Genomic DNA, 15,214 nt, shown 5'->3' with positions numbered 1-15,214 from the left:
AGAGAGCTGAAGATGGGTCGAGGATGGGTGTTTCAGCACGACAACGACCCTAAGCACACCGCCAAAGCAACAAAAGAGTGGCTGAAGAAGAAGCACATCAAGGTTCTGGAGTGGCCTAGCCAGTCTCCAGACCTGAATCCAATTGAAAATCTTTGGAGGGAGCTTAAAATTCGAGTTGCCAGGCGACAACCTCGGAACCTGAATGATTTGGAGGCTGTCTGCAGGGAGGAGTGGGCCAACATCCCTGCCGAAATGTGCACAAACCTTGTCACCAACTATAAAAACCATTTGACATCTGTGCTGGCCAATAATGGCTTTTCTACAAAATATTAACATGCTGTTTGTCCAGGGGGTCAAATACTTGTTTTTCCTCATCAGATGGTCATCAATTTTAATGAATTCATATGATGTGATTTTCTGGAATTTTCTTTGGGATTCTGTCTTTCACTGTTAGAATGTACATATGATTAAAATTATAGATCGTTGCATTCTTTGTAAGTGGGCAAACCTGCAAAATCAGCAAGGGGTCAAATACTTATTTCCCCCACTGTACGTTTACCATTAATACATGGGGGGTTACCTTATATAACCAATACTTGACAGTAATTACAAACACATCTCCGATAACTTTACATGCTTTTACCATTAATGTATGAGGGTTTACTTTATATAAACATTGTTTTATAGTAATTAAAGCAACTTTCCAATATGCCAACATGACATTTACTCATTAATGTATGGGTTCACTTTATATAGACATTAATAGACAGTAATTACAAGCAATTCTCCAATACATGGAAAAATACACGTTTATTTTATGTAAACAATATTTCATAGCAATTACAAGCAACTGTCCAATATATGTACAAACATTTTACATTACTGCATGGGGTTTACTTTATATAAACACTGTCTGACAGTAATAATAAGCAACTCCGATATATACAGACCTTTCTTGTAAGTGCATGGGACTTACCTTATATGAACATAATTTGACAGTAATAACAAGCAATTCCAATATATCTACAGACCTATCTTATTAGTGCATGGGATTTACTTCATATAAACATTTTTTGACAGTAATTACAAGCAACATTCCAGTTCATGTGCACACATTCCCTACTAGAATATGATATTTTGAATGTACAAAAACCAGAAGGTCTATGTTAAAACAACAACTTTTTCACTAAATACATACATTTTTCTGACATTTTACAGCAATGTCCCATCTATTCACAGCAGATCCCCATTTGAGATGTACATTTCAATTATAAATGTTTTCATTTTAAAGTTAAGTTATATTCATTTGGTGCACTTTAAAAGCAAAATAAAGAAGCTAGATCTATGAAGAATTTTACCTTCTTGTTAATAATTTTGGGCCCTACTAAACAATTTGATCATAAAGACACTGCATAGATATAAATGGTGATGAAACAGCAAAAAAGTCAACTAATTTATTTAATGTTTTTCCAGCAACCCTAAATCAAAGAATAATTTGTAAGTCATTTCCCTAACATTTTATTTTACTTTTAATTGGTACATGTACATGTTTTATTATTCCCGTAAATATAATCCAATTAATCTTATTTCCATCCTGTATGCACTAACACCTTATTTTGAAAACTGGGCTTTGTCACATGTGTATCCTCGTGCTACATTCACCAAGTCCAACCATACAGTCTGAGTTTGACGCAATTTAAACAAATGGCATGTTGTGCTCCAATAGCGTACAATTAAGATTTCATAGCCTCTCTTTAAGTAAGACTCTCATACTGTAACACTTGAAAAAACACGTGAAAAAATTACAGAATAAAGTCTCTAACCTGCCCATCAGCTCGCTCTGCTCCTTTTAACTGCATTTACCATAAAGGCTCTAATACGTGTGCACTCCTAATTTCGCGGCCAGCTTCATCAGGTTCTTACAAACGAGTGTCAGTGGAAACACAAAATGCAGTTCAAATACTTAGTTAACGTTACCTTAATTATCTCAAACTATGAGACTGTGGCGGGCCACCCAATTTCACTATTTAATGGAAGCAAAAACTGTTTTTTACATTGTATTATTACAAATGGGAAAATTTGGGCAATTTAGGAATTCATACATGTGTTTAAAATGTTAGTGAACATGAACAACTTTCTCCAAAATCCACAAACTAAAACTCTAATTTGTGATGAATCCATGTATGGTTTGTTCTTTGATTATTGTTTCAAAACCAAAGTTGGAAAAAACATAATTAAAACAAGTCATTATTTGGTTTTTCTGTTTTAAAACCAATACAGAAAACAAAGCACCTGTGTTTTGTTCTATATAGGACTAGCTGTCTGCGTCAGCTTCATCCAAAAGGGAACGATCACCGACCTTCCACAGTGCACCAGGTCCCTCCAGCGACCTCCTCTCCCTGTCCCTCTCCGTTAAACCTACTATGGGTTGGGTTGCCAGTGGAACCGACGCACTGGACAGTCAGTGGTCGTTCCCTCTGGCTGGATGAAGTCCCATGCTCCTGATTTTACGCATGCGTAATCAATGTGTTACTCCAGCTGCAGGCTCTCCGCAGCGGCGCGCAACTTTCTAAATTCTTCCATCTCACGAAGAAAATAAAGGTCAGTTCGAAACAGTCTATAGAGGCTGAACGAAAAGTACCCAAACATTTTAATCCGTATATGATTCGTTAATATACAGTTCGCCTAATTAACTAATAACCAGGGCTCGAGACTAACGGTGACCTGTTGTCCTGGGGACGCTATACAAGTACGGAGCATCTATGTGTTTATTTATTACGATCACTTAGCAAATGAAAAACTGAACCGACCGAGCGCTGACAACAACAGAGGTCGTCTTCTCACGCTGTTTCTACAGTCACGCCGGACTCGCACAGGAGGCTGGCTGCTCACCATAGTAGGCTAACCCGCGTGCGCTGAGACGCAGCCAGCAGACTCGCTGGTAGAGTTTTGCATTATAAACATCTAAAACCTGAAGCACAATCTGGCTCAGTTTGGGAGCTGCAGAAGTTAACATGAGGATTTTTGCCTGATTGGCAGTGTTGGTTTCGGTTTTATAGGCTACCTCTGATGAAGTGCAGTGCACTTGTCTCATTCAGAAGGCTACAGTCTGAAGGGAAGCACATACACGTACATATTGGTCAGATAGACTTAAATATTATGAATTCCTATTAAATAATGATGTTAATCTCATAATACAATTTTCTTCTGGACATATAGGAGAACACAGATACGTGGGAGAGATTCTGAATGTGCAGAAATTTTTGAATATGAGCAGAAAACCTGCAGAAACAAAGTCCAGGAGTTTTTAACTGAACTGAAATAAAATTATTTATCATTGAGGTAAAAAGTGCCCCAACAGATAACTTTTCAGTTATGTTTATAAATCATTTTGTTTGAATCAGGAAAAATAAATATTTATTTTATCAATTTATAATCATTTACTATGTCACTAACAACTGTAGAGGATAATAAAGTAGAGAAACTCAATCTCATCTTAATTAGCCTACATTTAATCAGGCACCGCCACTGCCTAAGTGTATCTGCTGCAGGTTTATTAAGTGTAACACAAAAAAACTCCACTAATCGGACACATTAATGATCAAAATAAATATTTTTCCGTTTTGGTTTAAAAAAACAAACAAAAAACGATGTGTTTTTTTGTTTTCTGTTTATCCGATTCAATTTTGAAACAAAATAATAAGAAGAAACAAAACATACACGAATTGTGATGTCATCTGATATAATGTTTAAAGTTTTTCCAAAAACAAAAAATTAAGAAAGATTTTATAGACACTATGAAATAAACGTGGGGCAAAATTAGTTTCACATTCATTGTCTATTAACAAGCGGCTCCAGATTTTTCACCTGATAACATCACAGTTTGAGTCTTCTCTGGTTTGTGGCTTTGGGAGAGAGTAGCTCACGCTCATAACAAAATAACGATAAATGCCCAAGAAGTTCTGCTAAGTGAGGGAGGATCTGATGTGGGAGAGACAGCGGCAGCACGGGTGCCTCTGTCTATGTGTGCATGTGTGAGAGAGAGAAAAAGAGAGAAAGCACTCCGTTTATTTATTCTCATAGCTAGGCTAACTAAAGGCTCCTGCAGACTGCATGGCTTTCAGCGTCGGCTGCTTCGGGGAATCTCCCTGATCTGTTTGTACAGAACATGAGAAGAAACTTGAGTGTTTAGAGCCATCTGCTGGCCGACAGGACTAATTAAGCCAAAATTAGATGTTCGAATCTCTTAGATGTTGAGTATCAGCCTAATGAAATTCAGTATTGCTCAAGAATACCATTAACGATCATGTTGGCTTATGATGAAAATGTGGCATTAATAAGGTTCAAGAGTGAAAGTTGAATTCTTAAGTAACAATATTTAATACTTAATTGTTTTGGTTTAATTCTCCATTACTTTTACTTATACTTTTGTTTTGTTTACGGTTGTTGTTCCAAAATACTGTAGTGATGCAGAAAGGTACAGACAAAAGACACCTCCACACAGAGGACATGTCCATAAAAAAAATGCTTTTGAAAAATATCTGGATGTGACAGTTTTTTTTTTTTTATCCATGAGAATCATTTAATTAATAAAAACTTTCAGAAGGGTTGAGCTTTCTGATGTTGATTTCTGGTTTACTTCTACTTCATCTAAAACCCCAATTCCAATGAAGTTGGGACGTTGTGTAAAACGTAAATAAAACCAGAATACTTCATTTGCAAATCCTTTTCAACCTATATTCAATTTAATACACTAAAAAGACCAGAAATTTAATGTTCAAAATGATAAACTTATTCACTCACTTTGAATTTGATGCCTGCAACATGTTCCAAAAATGCTGGGAAAGGCGCAACAAAAGGAAATGGGCTCAGGAACACTTAAGGAAACCATTGTCAGTTAACACAGTTCGTCGCTACATCAACAAGTGCAAGTTAAAACTCTACCATGCAAAGTGAAAGCCACATATCAACAACACCCAGAAACGCCACCGGCTTCTCTGGGCCTGAGCTCATCTGAGACGGACTCACTCGAAGTGGAAAAGTGTGCTGTGGTCTGACGAGTCCACATTTCAAATTGTTTTAGGAAATTATGGACATTGTGTCCTCCGGGGAAAAGAGGAAAAGGACCATCCGGATTGTTATCAGCGCAAAGTTCAAAATCCAGCATCTGTGATGGTATGGTGGTGTGTTAGTGCCCATGGCATGGGTAACTTGCACATCTGTGAAGGCGCCGTTAATGCTGAAAGGTACATACAGGTTTTGGAGCAACATATGCTGACATTTATTTCCGCAAGACAATGCGAAGCCACATTTTGCACGTGTCACGCCAGCGTGGCTTCGTAGTAAAAGAGTGCGGGTACTAGACTGGCATGCCTGCAGTCCAGACCTGTCTCCCATGGAAAATGTGTGGCGCATTATGAAGAGCAAAATACGACAATGGAGACCCCGGACTGTTGAGCAAATTAAGTAAATACATCAAGTAAGAATGGGAAAGAATTCCACCTACAAAGCTTCAACAATTAGTGTCCTCAGTTCCCAAACGCTTCTTGAGTGTTGTTAAAAGGAAAGGTGAAGTAACACAGTAAACATGCGCCTGTCCCAGCTTTTTTGGAACGTGTTGCAGGCATAAAATTTAAAGTGAGTGAATATTTGCAAAAACCCATAAAGTTTATCAGTTTGAACATTAAATATCTTGTCTTTTTAATGTATTCAATTGAACATAGGTTGTTTCTGGTTTTGTTTTTTGTATTCTGGTTATATTTATGTTTTACACAACGTCCCAACTTCATTGGAATTGGGGTTGTACTGTACCCTGCATTGTTTTGAGGTCATGCGGATTCCAGGGAAGAGTGGAGTCTTGATCATCAGCATCATGACCAGAGATGGGTCCAAACTGAACTCCAAAATCTTCAAGAGATGCATGGATGGCAAGGGCAAGATGGGAATCCGACTCTTTACTGAACAACTGGTCCGCATCTTGATTTGACGCAGGAATTAAACAATCGTCTTCAGATCCAAGCCTGTTCGTGGATTGACAGGTGTAATCTGTGTCACTCATCTCAGCAGGGGCTAGTCTTGATTGCCTGCTTGGTTCTCCTGTCTGTTAATAATTAAATGAAAAAAACAAAACATGATTATTACCATATATTTGTTTGTGCATTATCTTATCTAAACAATCATGTTTAGATAAGATTACATGTGATTAAAACACCATACGCCTCCGCAGATGTTTTAGATATGCATTTTCAGTTAATGTGGAATTTAATTTAAAACCGTTTACCCATTTCCATCAGCATATCTGCAGTTTACATATAAGATACATTGACCTTTGTTGTAGCTAACCGCATAGCTGAACAAACAAACAAAGGACTGGTGTCAATCCTGTTTTATTTAAAAGTTCAATCTGCATGTCATCATCCACACTCCTTTGCAGACTATGCTACCATCCATCCATCTTCATCCGCTTATCCGGGATCGGGTCGCGGTAGACTATGCTACATTAGTGGCAAGTGGTTTCTATATTGAGGTGTGGTGTGGTGCAGCACAAGTGCAATAATTATCTTAGAATGGGTCTGTAAAAATGCAGTAACTGAAACTTACTCTTTCATGTTTATCCTGTGTTGAATCACTGGTTGCTGGATCAGAATCATAGGATCTCTCTGTTCCACTTTATGGTCAGTTCCAGTCTTCCGGTGATGAGACCTCCTGCTTTTGTTCCTCAACGATCGTGCATTTTCCTGGTCTTCAAGAAAAATAGCAGATGAGCAGACAGAGGGGGATGGTAAAGCGATGAGAGCTTGTTTAACAGTTTCAAACTAGGTTTTTCCTTTTTTTCCCCTTCTTCTACTTATTGTAAATAAACATGCACAGAAGTAGAGAGAGATGTGGGGCAGAAATAGTTTTTACATCTTTTGCAACTCAACTATCATCCCTGATTGAGCATGTAGTTTTGCACAGGCTTCCTGTTTCAAACAGAATTGAGTTTAGACAGCAGATTTACTTTCACAAAGGAGGACAGCAGTGAATGTACAGTACATAGACAAAATAAGACCATGGGTTAGAAAACTGAGGTGGACCTTACTAAAATAGGCTACCCTTTGAAAACAATCCAAATTCATCAAAAGCATTGCTTTTCACATCACATATCATTTCATCATGAGAAAGGTGTAAAAACTACACTAACAAACCTCACTGCCCATAAACAGAGTGGTTATTATCTCTACTCTTGTTTTTAAAGGTATGGTATAAGCATTTATGCATGAACTAATAACTTGATAATTTTCATGTTCTCTGCTTATCCCAAAATAATGTAGGAATTGATAAGAAAACATTAAATCTGCCAACAGTGTGTCACACTATATCTTCTCCTGTATTGTAAGCATATAGGCTTCATTTTATACAGCCTAGCCTACACACTGCAGCCATAAATACAAAATGCACAGAATCATGTTATGCTGGCCGTCCACATCCACTAGAAAGCTCTGCATTCTTCCAGGACTCAAGTGTCTGCAAGGAAGAAGAGATCAAGCTTACCTGACATGCTGTTCAAATCCAGCTGTGACGAGTTCACCCCTGATATCACTGTTGATGAAAACGATGAAACCTACAGATTCCAGTGCTCCTGCCCAGGCCTGTACCAGTGCAGTGTGACAGGCCTGCTGGAGGGAGAAGGGGACGTGGTTTACAGGATTGTCCCCTGGAACAGGAGGCTACTGGCCCGACACCACAAGCAGCCTGTTTGACATCAGATGTCTGCAGCAGACTGTGTGTCAGCTTCATCTCCCACACTGTGAGATCCGCTCCACAGGTGGATGTGAGTTCGTGTCAGTTGCTCATGTGAACGATGAGGGCATCGAGTTTATCGGCCCTCAGAAGATCACAGAAACTCACGTTGTTATAAACCTCACAGGGTTTTCTGGTTTCGGTAATGTCAAGGATGAAGACTCACTGCCTGACCCGGTCCGAGCGCTGGTTCTGCTGTTGGACCACAAGCTGGTCAGAACCACTTCTACCAATAGCAGAGGGCACCCTTTACCACCAGCAAGGGGTTGCCTGCTTTACAAAGGGACATCTCTAACGGGAGTCAATTTACTAAAACCTATTTAAGATAACTTATAATAAGACTAAGACACAAAACGCTTGACAAGACAACATGCATCAGAAATGTATAAACTTAAAACTTCTGCCCCGGGCCTGACGACAAGACCCCCCCTGTGGGGAGCGGACATGGAATCTCCCGTAGATCATGAAGCGCCACAGACACACTCCGTTCAGCTTCTGGCCCTGGCTGCGGACACCCCGGTTGGATTGGCGTGTCGCCGTAGAAGGGTGTGCGGCCTCACGCAGCTTCCGTCCGTGAAGCACAAGTACAGGAACTTACTAGATCACGATCCCTCTCTACCTAAAGGAGACACGTGCCTCCCTCCTAACACAGGAACAGACCTGCTATCTTTCCTGTGGTAAAATACCATAAAATTTCTGTGGTATTTGTACCTCATGTTCCTGTGGTACTATACCACACGTTCCTGTAGTAACTTCTTTTGGTTTCAGTTGTATTAGCAGAACAATAAAGTCTTAAACTGAAAAGATATGTTTGCATCTGCCCAGCTCGTTCATATCTGTGACAATTGCCCGTCTCTTTGTAAAACAAAGGAGACCAGAGCTCTCCTGCGTAACTGCGCGCACACAGCCTGGAAGACAGCGCATTTTGGTTAATGAAGCAAAATGCTTCAAACAGACTAGATAAGTTAAAAAAAGGAATGTGAAAAGTTGCCAAAAACCTTTATTTTACTCATTTGCAGCTTACAGGCTACAATCCACTCCTGCTCCTCACTGCGGTCTGCAGGTATAAGTAACAACAGCACAACAGAAAAGCCTGTAATATTTTCTCACTCAACTTTTCAGCAACACCTTCACATTGGGTGGCATGTTTTTTCCACATTTCATACTTTTTAATGTTAAGATGAAACCATCTTAATGTCTCGTGGCTGCTGTTTACATTCAACCCCGACGCAAAATTTAAAAAATGCACAGCGGAATGTTTGGGGTGGATACGTGCAGCCATGGCTAAATAACTAGATTGTTTTATTTTTAAATGTTGTTTTATTTTATATGTTACAATATTTTAATACACATTTAATTATTATATGTTAAGTTCTGTACATGTAGAATGAAGGGGCAACAAACTTTATTTTTGTTTTAATAGAATGATAAATAAAGTATCAAACCTTACTAGTCATTCACAACATTTCGCACCTTTAGCATTTTTTAAAACTAAATGACTGAAACACACCTGCTGTCATTTACTGGTAAAACCTATGATGTAATTGTCCTTTGATCTGTGCCATCAAAAGACAATTGCATCATATAGGCCTATATAAAGGCATTGAAAGCCCGCTGGAGCTCATTTCAGCGCAGACTCCTCTCCGAGCTACACAGAAAGATCCACTCAAGAATCAACATAACAAACTTATTTCTCACCTTTGTGAAGAAAATATTTGAATATAGGGAAAAAAATTAACAGCAAACATTAATTAAACAACCAATTTCTGCCGACATGCCGATCTTAATGTTGGGTCTGGTTGTGGTTCCTTGGGTCACGACAGCAGCTGGTCGTCTCATCAGATATGCACTGGGACATGATAGTGCCAGTTCACCCAGGGTTGACCAAGCAGAACCTGTGGTCCATGAATCACCGACAGAGATGGTTCCACCTCCAGTCGAGACAGAACTCAGAGACAGAAGCTTCAGAAATCTCAGGTTACTCTACCAGAATAACGGCAGCAACTCAGACTTAGATTGTCTGAGTAAGGAAACCCCAGGGCAGAACAACCCATCTATTATTAACAGATCTCAGCCGGTCAGCGAGAGGCTGAAGCTTTCTCCCCACTCTGCCTGCACATCAGCAGAACCTGTGGTCCATCAAACACCGACAGACATGGTTCCATGTTTAGTCCAGACAGAGCCGGTCCATCAAACACCCACAGACGTGGTTCCATGTTTAGTCCAGACAGAGCCGGTCCATCAAACACCCACAGACGTGGTTCCACGTTTAGTCCAGACAGAGCCGGTCCATCAAACACCCACAGACATGGTTCCACGTCCGGTCCAGACAGAGCCGGTCCATCAAACACCCACAGACGTGGTTCCACGTCCGGTCCAGACAGAGCCGGTCCATCAAACACCCACAGACATGGTTCCACGTCCGGTCCGGACAGAAGTCAGAGGCAGAAGCCGTACAGAGAAACATGATGTAGAGACACAACACCCTGCAGGCAGAGGGTCAGAGAAAATCACCAAGAAACATTCCACAGCTCGAGATAAAATTGCAGCCATATTTTCTAGGGCTCAAGCTAAAATTGCAGCTTTAAATATGAAATTTGTTTTTCAAGGATCAGAGAAATAATGGCTGCTTTTTGTTCAGCCTTTGAGGCAAAAACTGCTCACTCAATTGGAGAAAACATTCCTAACTGTAAAGAGATGCAATTGCTGCTGTTGTTCCTGCCACCAGAACGAGAATGTCAGTTTTTTCAAGGATCAGACGGAGAACTGCTGCTGGTTCTTCGAAAACCAGAGCAGAAAATTCTGCAGATTTTTCCGCTGTCACAGCGACATCTCTGGGTGGATCTTTCAACACCAGAGACAGAATTGTGGCTGAGATAATGGCAGCCACTCCATAGGCTTTGACTTTCTGGGTAATGAAAGTCAGCAACAGAAACAAGGGCATAATAGCACTACTTTGATTCACAAGAGTCCTTCTCACAGCGAGATGCTAACACTATCTCCCCTCTCTCTCTACATTTCTCTATATGGATGCCCTGATATCTCTTGCAGTGAATGAGAGAGCCTGGGAAAGTTTCGACACACTTGACTTAGATATCCAAGGAAGGTTGACTTCAAGGGCAACTGGACTTGTTTGAAGATACTAGAAGGCGTTTAAGTCCCTCATCCAAGAGACTTCTTCAGTGATGACTGACTGGTAGAGAAACTCAGCTACTTAATCTCTGTGGAATCGTTTGCAAAGATCATCTGTACCACTGGTTGACAATCGTCGTGGTCGTTAGAGCCAGCCAAAGCCAAGTCTGAATGACCATTTTTAGCATCTTCAGCCAATAGTGAAAATTTGTTAACATTCCTGGGTGATGAAAGGACAGCATTTTAAATGGGGGATATGTGGTGTCGCAGAGCCCCTCTTAACCTGGGTGTAAATGGATTAATTGACACCTGTTTCAAACCATCCACTTTGTCTGTTTAAGAGGTGCACATTTTAGACAGAGGATGGATGGTTTGCTCTTGTTTCTGTTGCTGAGTTTCATTACCCAGACAGTCCAAGTCTGTGGAGAGGCCGCCATCATCCTGACACAGCAACCCGAGGTTACTGCAGCCCCTGTGTTCCTAGACGCTCCAGCCACCAGACCCTAAACAACTCCTCTATCCTCGACCCCTTCATCCCTCTCCCCCTCATCCCTCTATCCTCAACCCCTTCATCCCTCTCCCCCTCAATCCTCTATCCTCGACCCGTTCACCCCTCTCCCTTCATCCCTCTATCCTCGACCCCTTTATCCCTCTCCCCCTCATCCCTCCATCATAAATACTCCTTATCATCAAAATAAAATACCTTTTCATACCTCACCTTGGCGTGGTCTTTGTTAGTGAATGACAGCCTATCCACAGATTTGAACTGTGATGTGATGTGATGGTCCCTTTAACTCTGAGTCTGGGGCCTGTGTACAGTGTGTATCTCTGTTTGTGCTTCTGCAGGCAATCAAGGAGATTGGGAGCACCTGGCCAGTGCGCCCAACCTATGTGGCCACTGCTCCATCACCACACCACACAATAAAGATCACTCAATGTTGTCTTGCTATCTGGGAAATATCCAGTATTGAAGAAGAATACTATTAAAGGTCATGTTGGCTGCTGATAAAATGTGGTGATAGAAAGATTCAAGACTGGAAGCTGAATTCTTAAAGAACAAGGTTTAAAGGGGCTGTATGTAGTTTTTTAAATGAATCACTTTTTTATGTCTATTTGTGAACAGGTTGTAACCCCACATAAAAATGCAGCCTGTATGCTGCTTCCTATATGAAGAAATCAGGTCAGATTTTCCCTGAAATCTATTGGTTTATCTAGGCTGTGAAGTTCACGCGGGCTCCTGAGCCTCTTGCCTACTGATTCTGAACTGTACTCACAGTGACATCACTGCAGCTAATGAAACAGAGTCCGCTAAACCATAGATTTATTTACTGCTGAATTGTGACCGCCGCTACTAACATTTCCCACACTTATTATTATATGAATGCGCTACTAATTTTCACTTGCACACAGTAACACTCAACGCTTGGCTCCCTTCCTCTCCTCATTCTTCAAAGAACGCGACATGTGCTGTTATGGTAGCGTAACTCCGAATCGGGAGGTGCGTAGCGAGTGTTTGATTGCGGCAGAAAATGACGGTGAATGCAAGCGGAGGAAAATATTCTGTCAGTAAATGTGCTGTGTCAGTTACAGCGTGTCAGCTTCTCAAGACCAAGAAAAGTCTGTTTGTTGTTTCCCCACCTGCTGGAAAAGTGAAGCCTGTCTTATACTTATAAGTGATGCATACAAGTTCTTTTTAGCTAATGAGGAGACGTTTCTTTTTGGATTTGGATGCAAATAAAATGCACCTCAAAAGGGAGGTGGTTTCTCATGTCTATACAGATAAATGTCAATATATATGTATATATGTCAATATAAAACCCCAAAACAACATGTCTCAGCAGCATTGCTCCTGTGTCCATGAGCACGTGATGCACATTAGAATAGCTTAAAATTTCATTGTTTTCCCATAGGTTTAATGGGAGCTTTAGATTAATGTTTTGGTGGTGTTCGTGGTATGGTGGTGGTGGGGGGTGTAACGTTTTCAAATGACAAATATGTAATTTCACATCATATTGGGCCATTATCACCATATCTCTGAACAAATAGACACCCAAAGATCAGTCTACTGGAGGAACTACAACCAGTAGATTTGGGGAAAGTAATTTGGTTGGTTATGATGCTCTCCACGCTGATTAGACATATTTATGGCACAGCATGTTTTGGACCTCACCCCCTAAAACCCTGTTAATATGACCTCAGAATCATTATAGATAGGATTGTTCATGTTTGCCTTTTGTGTCTTCATTTCACAGCTTTTGACATTTATCTGTATAGACATTAATATAAAATATAGTCAACATGAGAACCTCCTCCCTTCTGAGGTGCATTTTATTTGCACATTAACATCTAAAAAGAAACAAACACTCACGGAGAAGTTGTCGAAATGGTCCAATCTGTCCAGACCTCAGTGGAGTCTCCTGTCTGGGTCACTCATGATTCATTCGTGATGAATCTGGTTCTCTGTTCAGAAAGAATAACTGACTTAACTCATCTGAGATAACGTTAGCTAAAATTGAGATATGTGTCTTACAAGGTAACGTTAGTACGCGGCATGACACCGGTAACGTCAACAGTAACGTTAACAGTAACGTTTACCTTATGAGCAGCGGAGCTTTTAACGTTTCTTTAAATAATATTAGTATCAAGCTACCTGGCTAAACGTGCTACAGCTAACGTTAGCATTCTTAACAGTCACATTAACTAACTTAACTTATAGCGGTCACTTAAATATGTCTTTGTCACTGCAGGTCACAATCTGCCACAGCCTTTTATTTGTTAGCAAGAGGAACTAGCATTAGGCCCGTTAACGTACCGGTAACTTACCGGTATGAAATGTTACGATGAACGCATGATTCACACTGAAGGATAACGTAAAAACGTTTTTATTAAGGTTACGTTAGCTAACTTAACGTTAATGCCAGACGGAGTCTGATACATTAAAAAGGACAAATAAAACGTAACGTTTTCCAAGCTGCCGCCCTTAAGTGTTAGCTTAACTTATGAGAACTTGATATCTTGGAAGGAAACTTCATATGAAGAAAAACAAAATCATTACTTTACCTTCAGTGAACGCTGAACGTCCAGCGGGACGTTACCCGGACTGTCTGCTTCCAAACGAGCTTGACGTTATGACGTATCTTCTCCGACGAAGAAAAACATTGTCATTGGTCGAAGTCGCCTCTGCGCAGTATGAATCATCCAATGAGTGTACAGCATTCAAATATTTGAATATTCGCGCACTTTCCTGATATCTGAGACAAAAGAGACTATTTTTAATTTCTGTTTTTTCAATCTTTTTAAAGTTTTACATCCCTTCACCCCCTGATTGTCGAAGATGTAGTTGATGCTACAGAAACATTTGTTGAACTGTTCAGTCCTAACATCACTTTCCAATCTTTCATACATTTCTCAATTATTGCAAAATTGTAAAAATATAACACCATTGGAAAGCTTTATCCAACTTGTGATCCCCTTTTTTTTAGTCCCCTTATATTACCTCAGCCTATTATGCTTTTTTTTTTACAGCCTTTATGAAATCCCATATGTTTTCTCAAATAAGCAGACGGTATGTGTTGTACAATTATGTCAATGACATAAAAGGACAAGCACACACAATTGGGAAACGCAGGAGACATGATGAAGAAAGGACATCACAGTAGGCATGACCTAAAGGTGGGGACACACGGGCAGCAGCCATAAACTGTATATGAAAAGGCAGCAGCACACAATTCAAGATTTATTATATCCCAATAAAGGATTTTATCAAGCAACATCTGACACTACACTTAACATTGTGGGACAGGCAGCCATTTAAATGCATTAATGTAACACCTTAATGAAACATACTTTGCCTGGGTCATATGTGCATGAAGCCTGTATAGCCATTGTCTTTGTAAATTGCAGTGTAATTTAAGATGTTGATCAGATCACAGAGGTTCTGTCAGGCCCAAGTAAGGCGTTCGAGGTTCTGGTGTGCATGAATATTCACATGTTCCACACCCCATAGGAGGAAAATGCATATCTACCGATGGTTTGAGCTGTGTTGGAACAGACATCAGAAGCCAGAGTGGACACAATATAATTTGGAATACATACAGTGCTTTAAGATGTATGGCTGGTCCTACCTGTCACAGTGCCTCTGTTAACCCTTCATCACATATTTAATAAACTAAACACAAGTCTAACTCCTTGGAGTTGGCACTTATATGTGGTGCTTTCAGAGGTAAAACACTAATACACACATATTTACACACAGTAGGCCTACATATGAGACCACCGTGGTGAAGTGTGTGGTGGGAGA

At 40.3% G+C, this 15,214-nt stretch overlaps 1 protein-coding gene and 1 long non-coding RNA gene across 3 annotated transcripts; one reads left to right on the top strand and one right to left on the bottom strand.

Annotated features, from left to right (window-relative positions):
* Nucleotides 1–591: 591 nt before the first annotated feature.
* LOC123958748 lies at nt 592–11,631 on the top strand. Its single transcript, XM_046032329.1, has 2 exons — nt 592–602; nt 9,491–11,631. Exon 2 carries the CDS (start codon nt 9,557–9,559, stop codon nt 10,403–10,405), a length of 849 nt encoding a protein of 282 aa, XP_045888285.1. The 5' UTR covers nt 592–602; nt 9,491–9,556; the 3' UTR covers nt 10,406–11,631.
* Nucleotides 3,815–14,031, bottom strand: LOC123958749. 2 transcript variants are annotated; one of them, XR_006822153.1, is made up of 6 exons: nt 13,975–14,031; nt 13,283–13,374; nt 7,534–10,268; nt 6,601–6,742; nt 5,812–6,100; nt 3,815–4,153 (listed from the first exon to the last, which is right to left on the bottom strand). It is a non-coding gene; the product is annotated as an uncharacterized LOC123958749 (long non-coding RNA). The 2 variants fall into 2 exon arrangements; XR_006822154.1 differs by lacking the exon at nt 13,975–14,031 and adding an exon at nt 13,738–13,918.
* Nucleotides 14,032–15,214: the final 1,183 nt, after the last annotated feature.

The sequence above is a fragment of the Micropterus dolomieu genome, linkage group LG20 (assembly GCF_021292245.1).
Source record: "Micropterus dolomieu isolate WLL.071019.BEF.003 ecotype Adirondacks linkage group LG20, ASM2129224v1, whole genome shotgun sequence".
NCBI lineage: Eukaryota > Metazoa > Chordata > Actinopteri > Centrarchiformes > Centrarchidae > Micropterus > Micropterus dolomieu.
This window is presented reverse-complemented; position numbering and strand designations above follow the sequence as displayed.

What these genes read in the sequence shown, in the direction of transcription:
- LOC123958748 (XM_046032329.1), top strand. Translation starts at nt 9,557, where the DNA reads ATGCCGATCTTAATGTTGGGTCTGGTTGTGGTTCCTTGGGTCACGACA.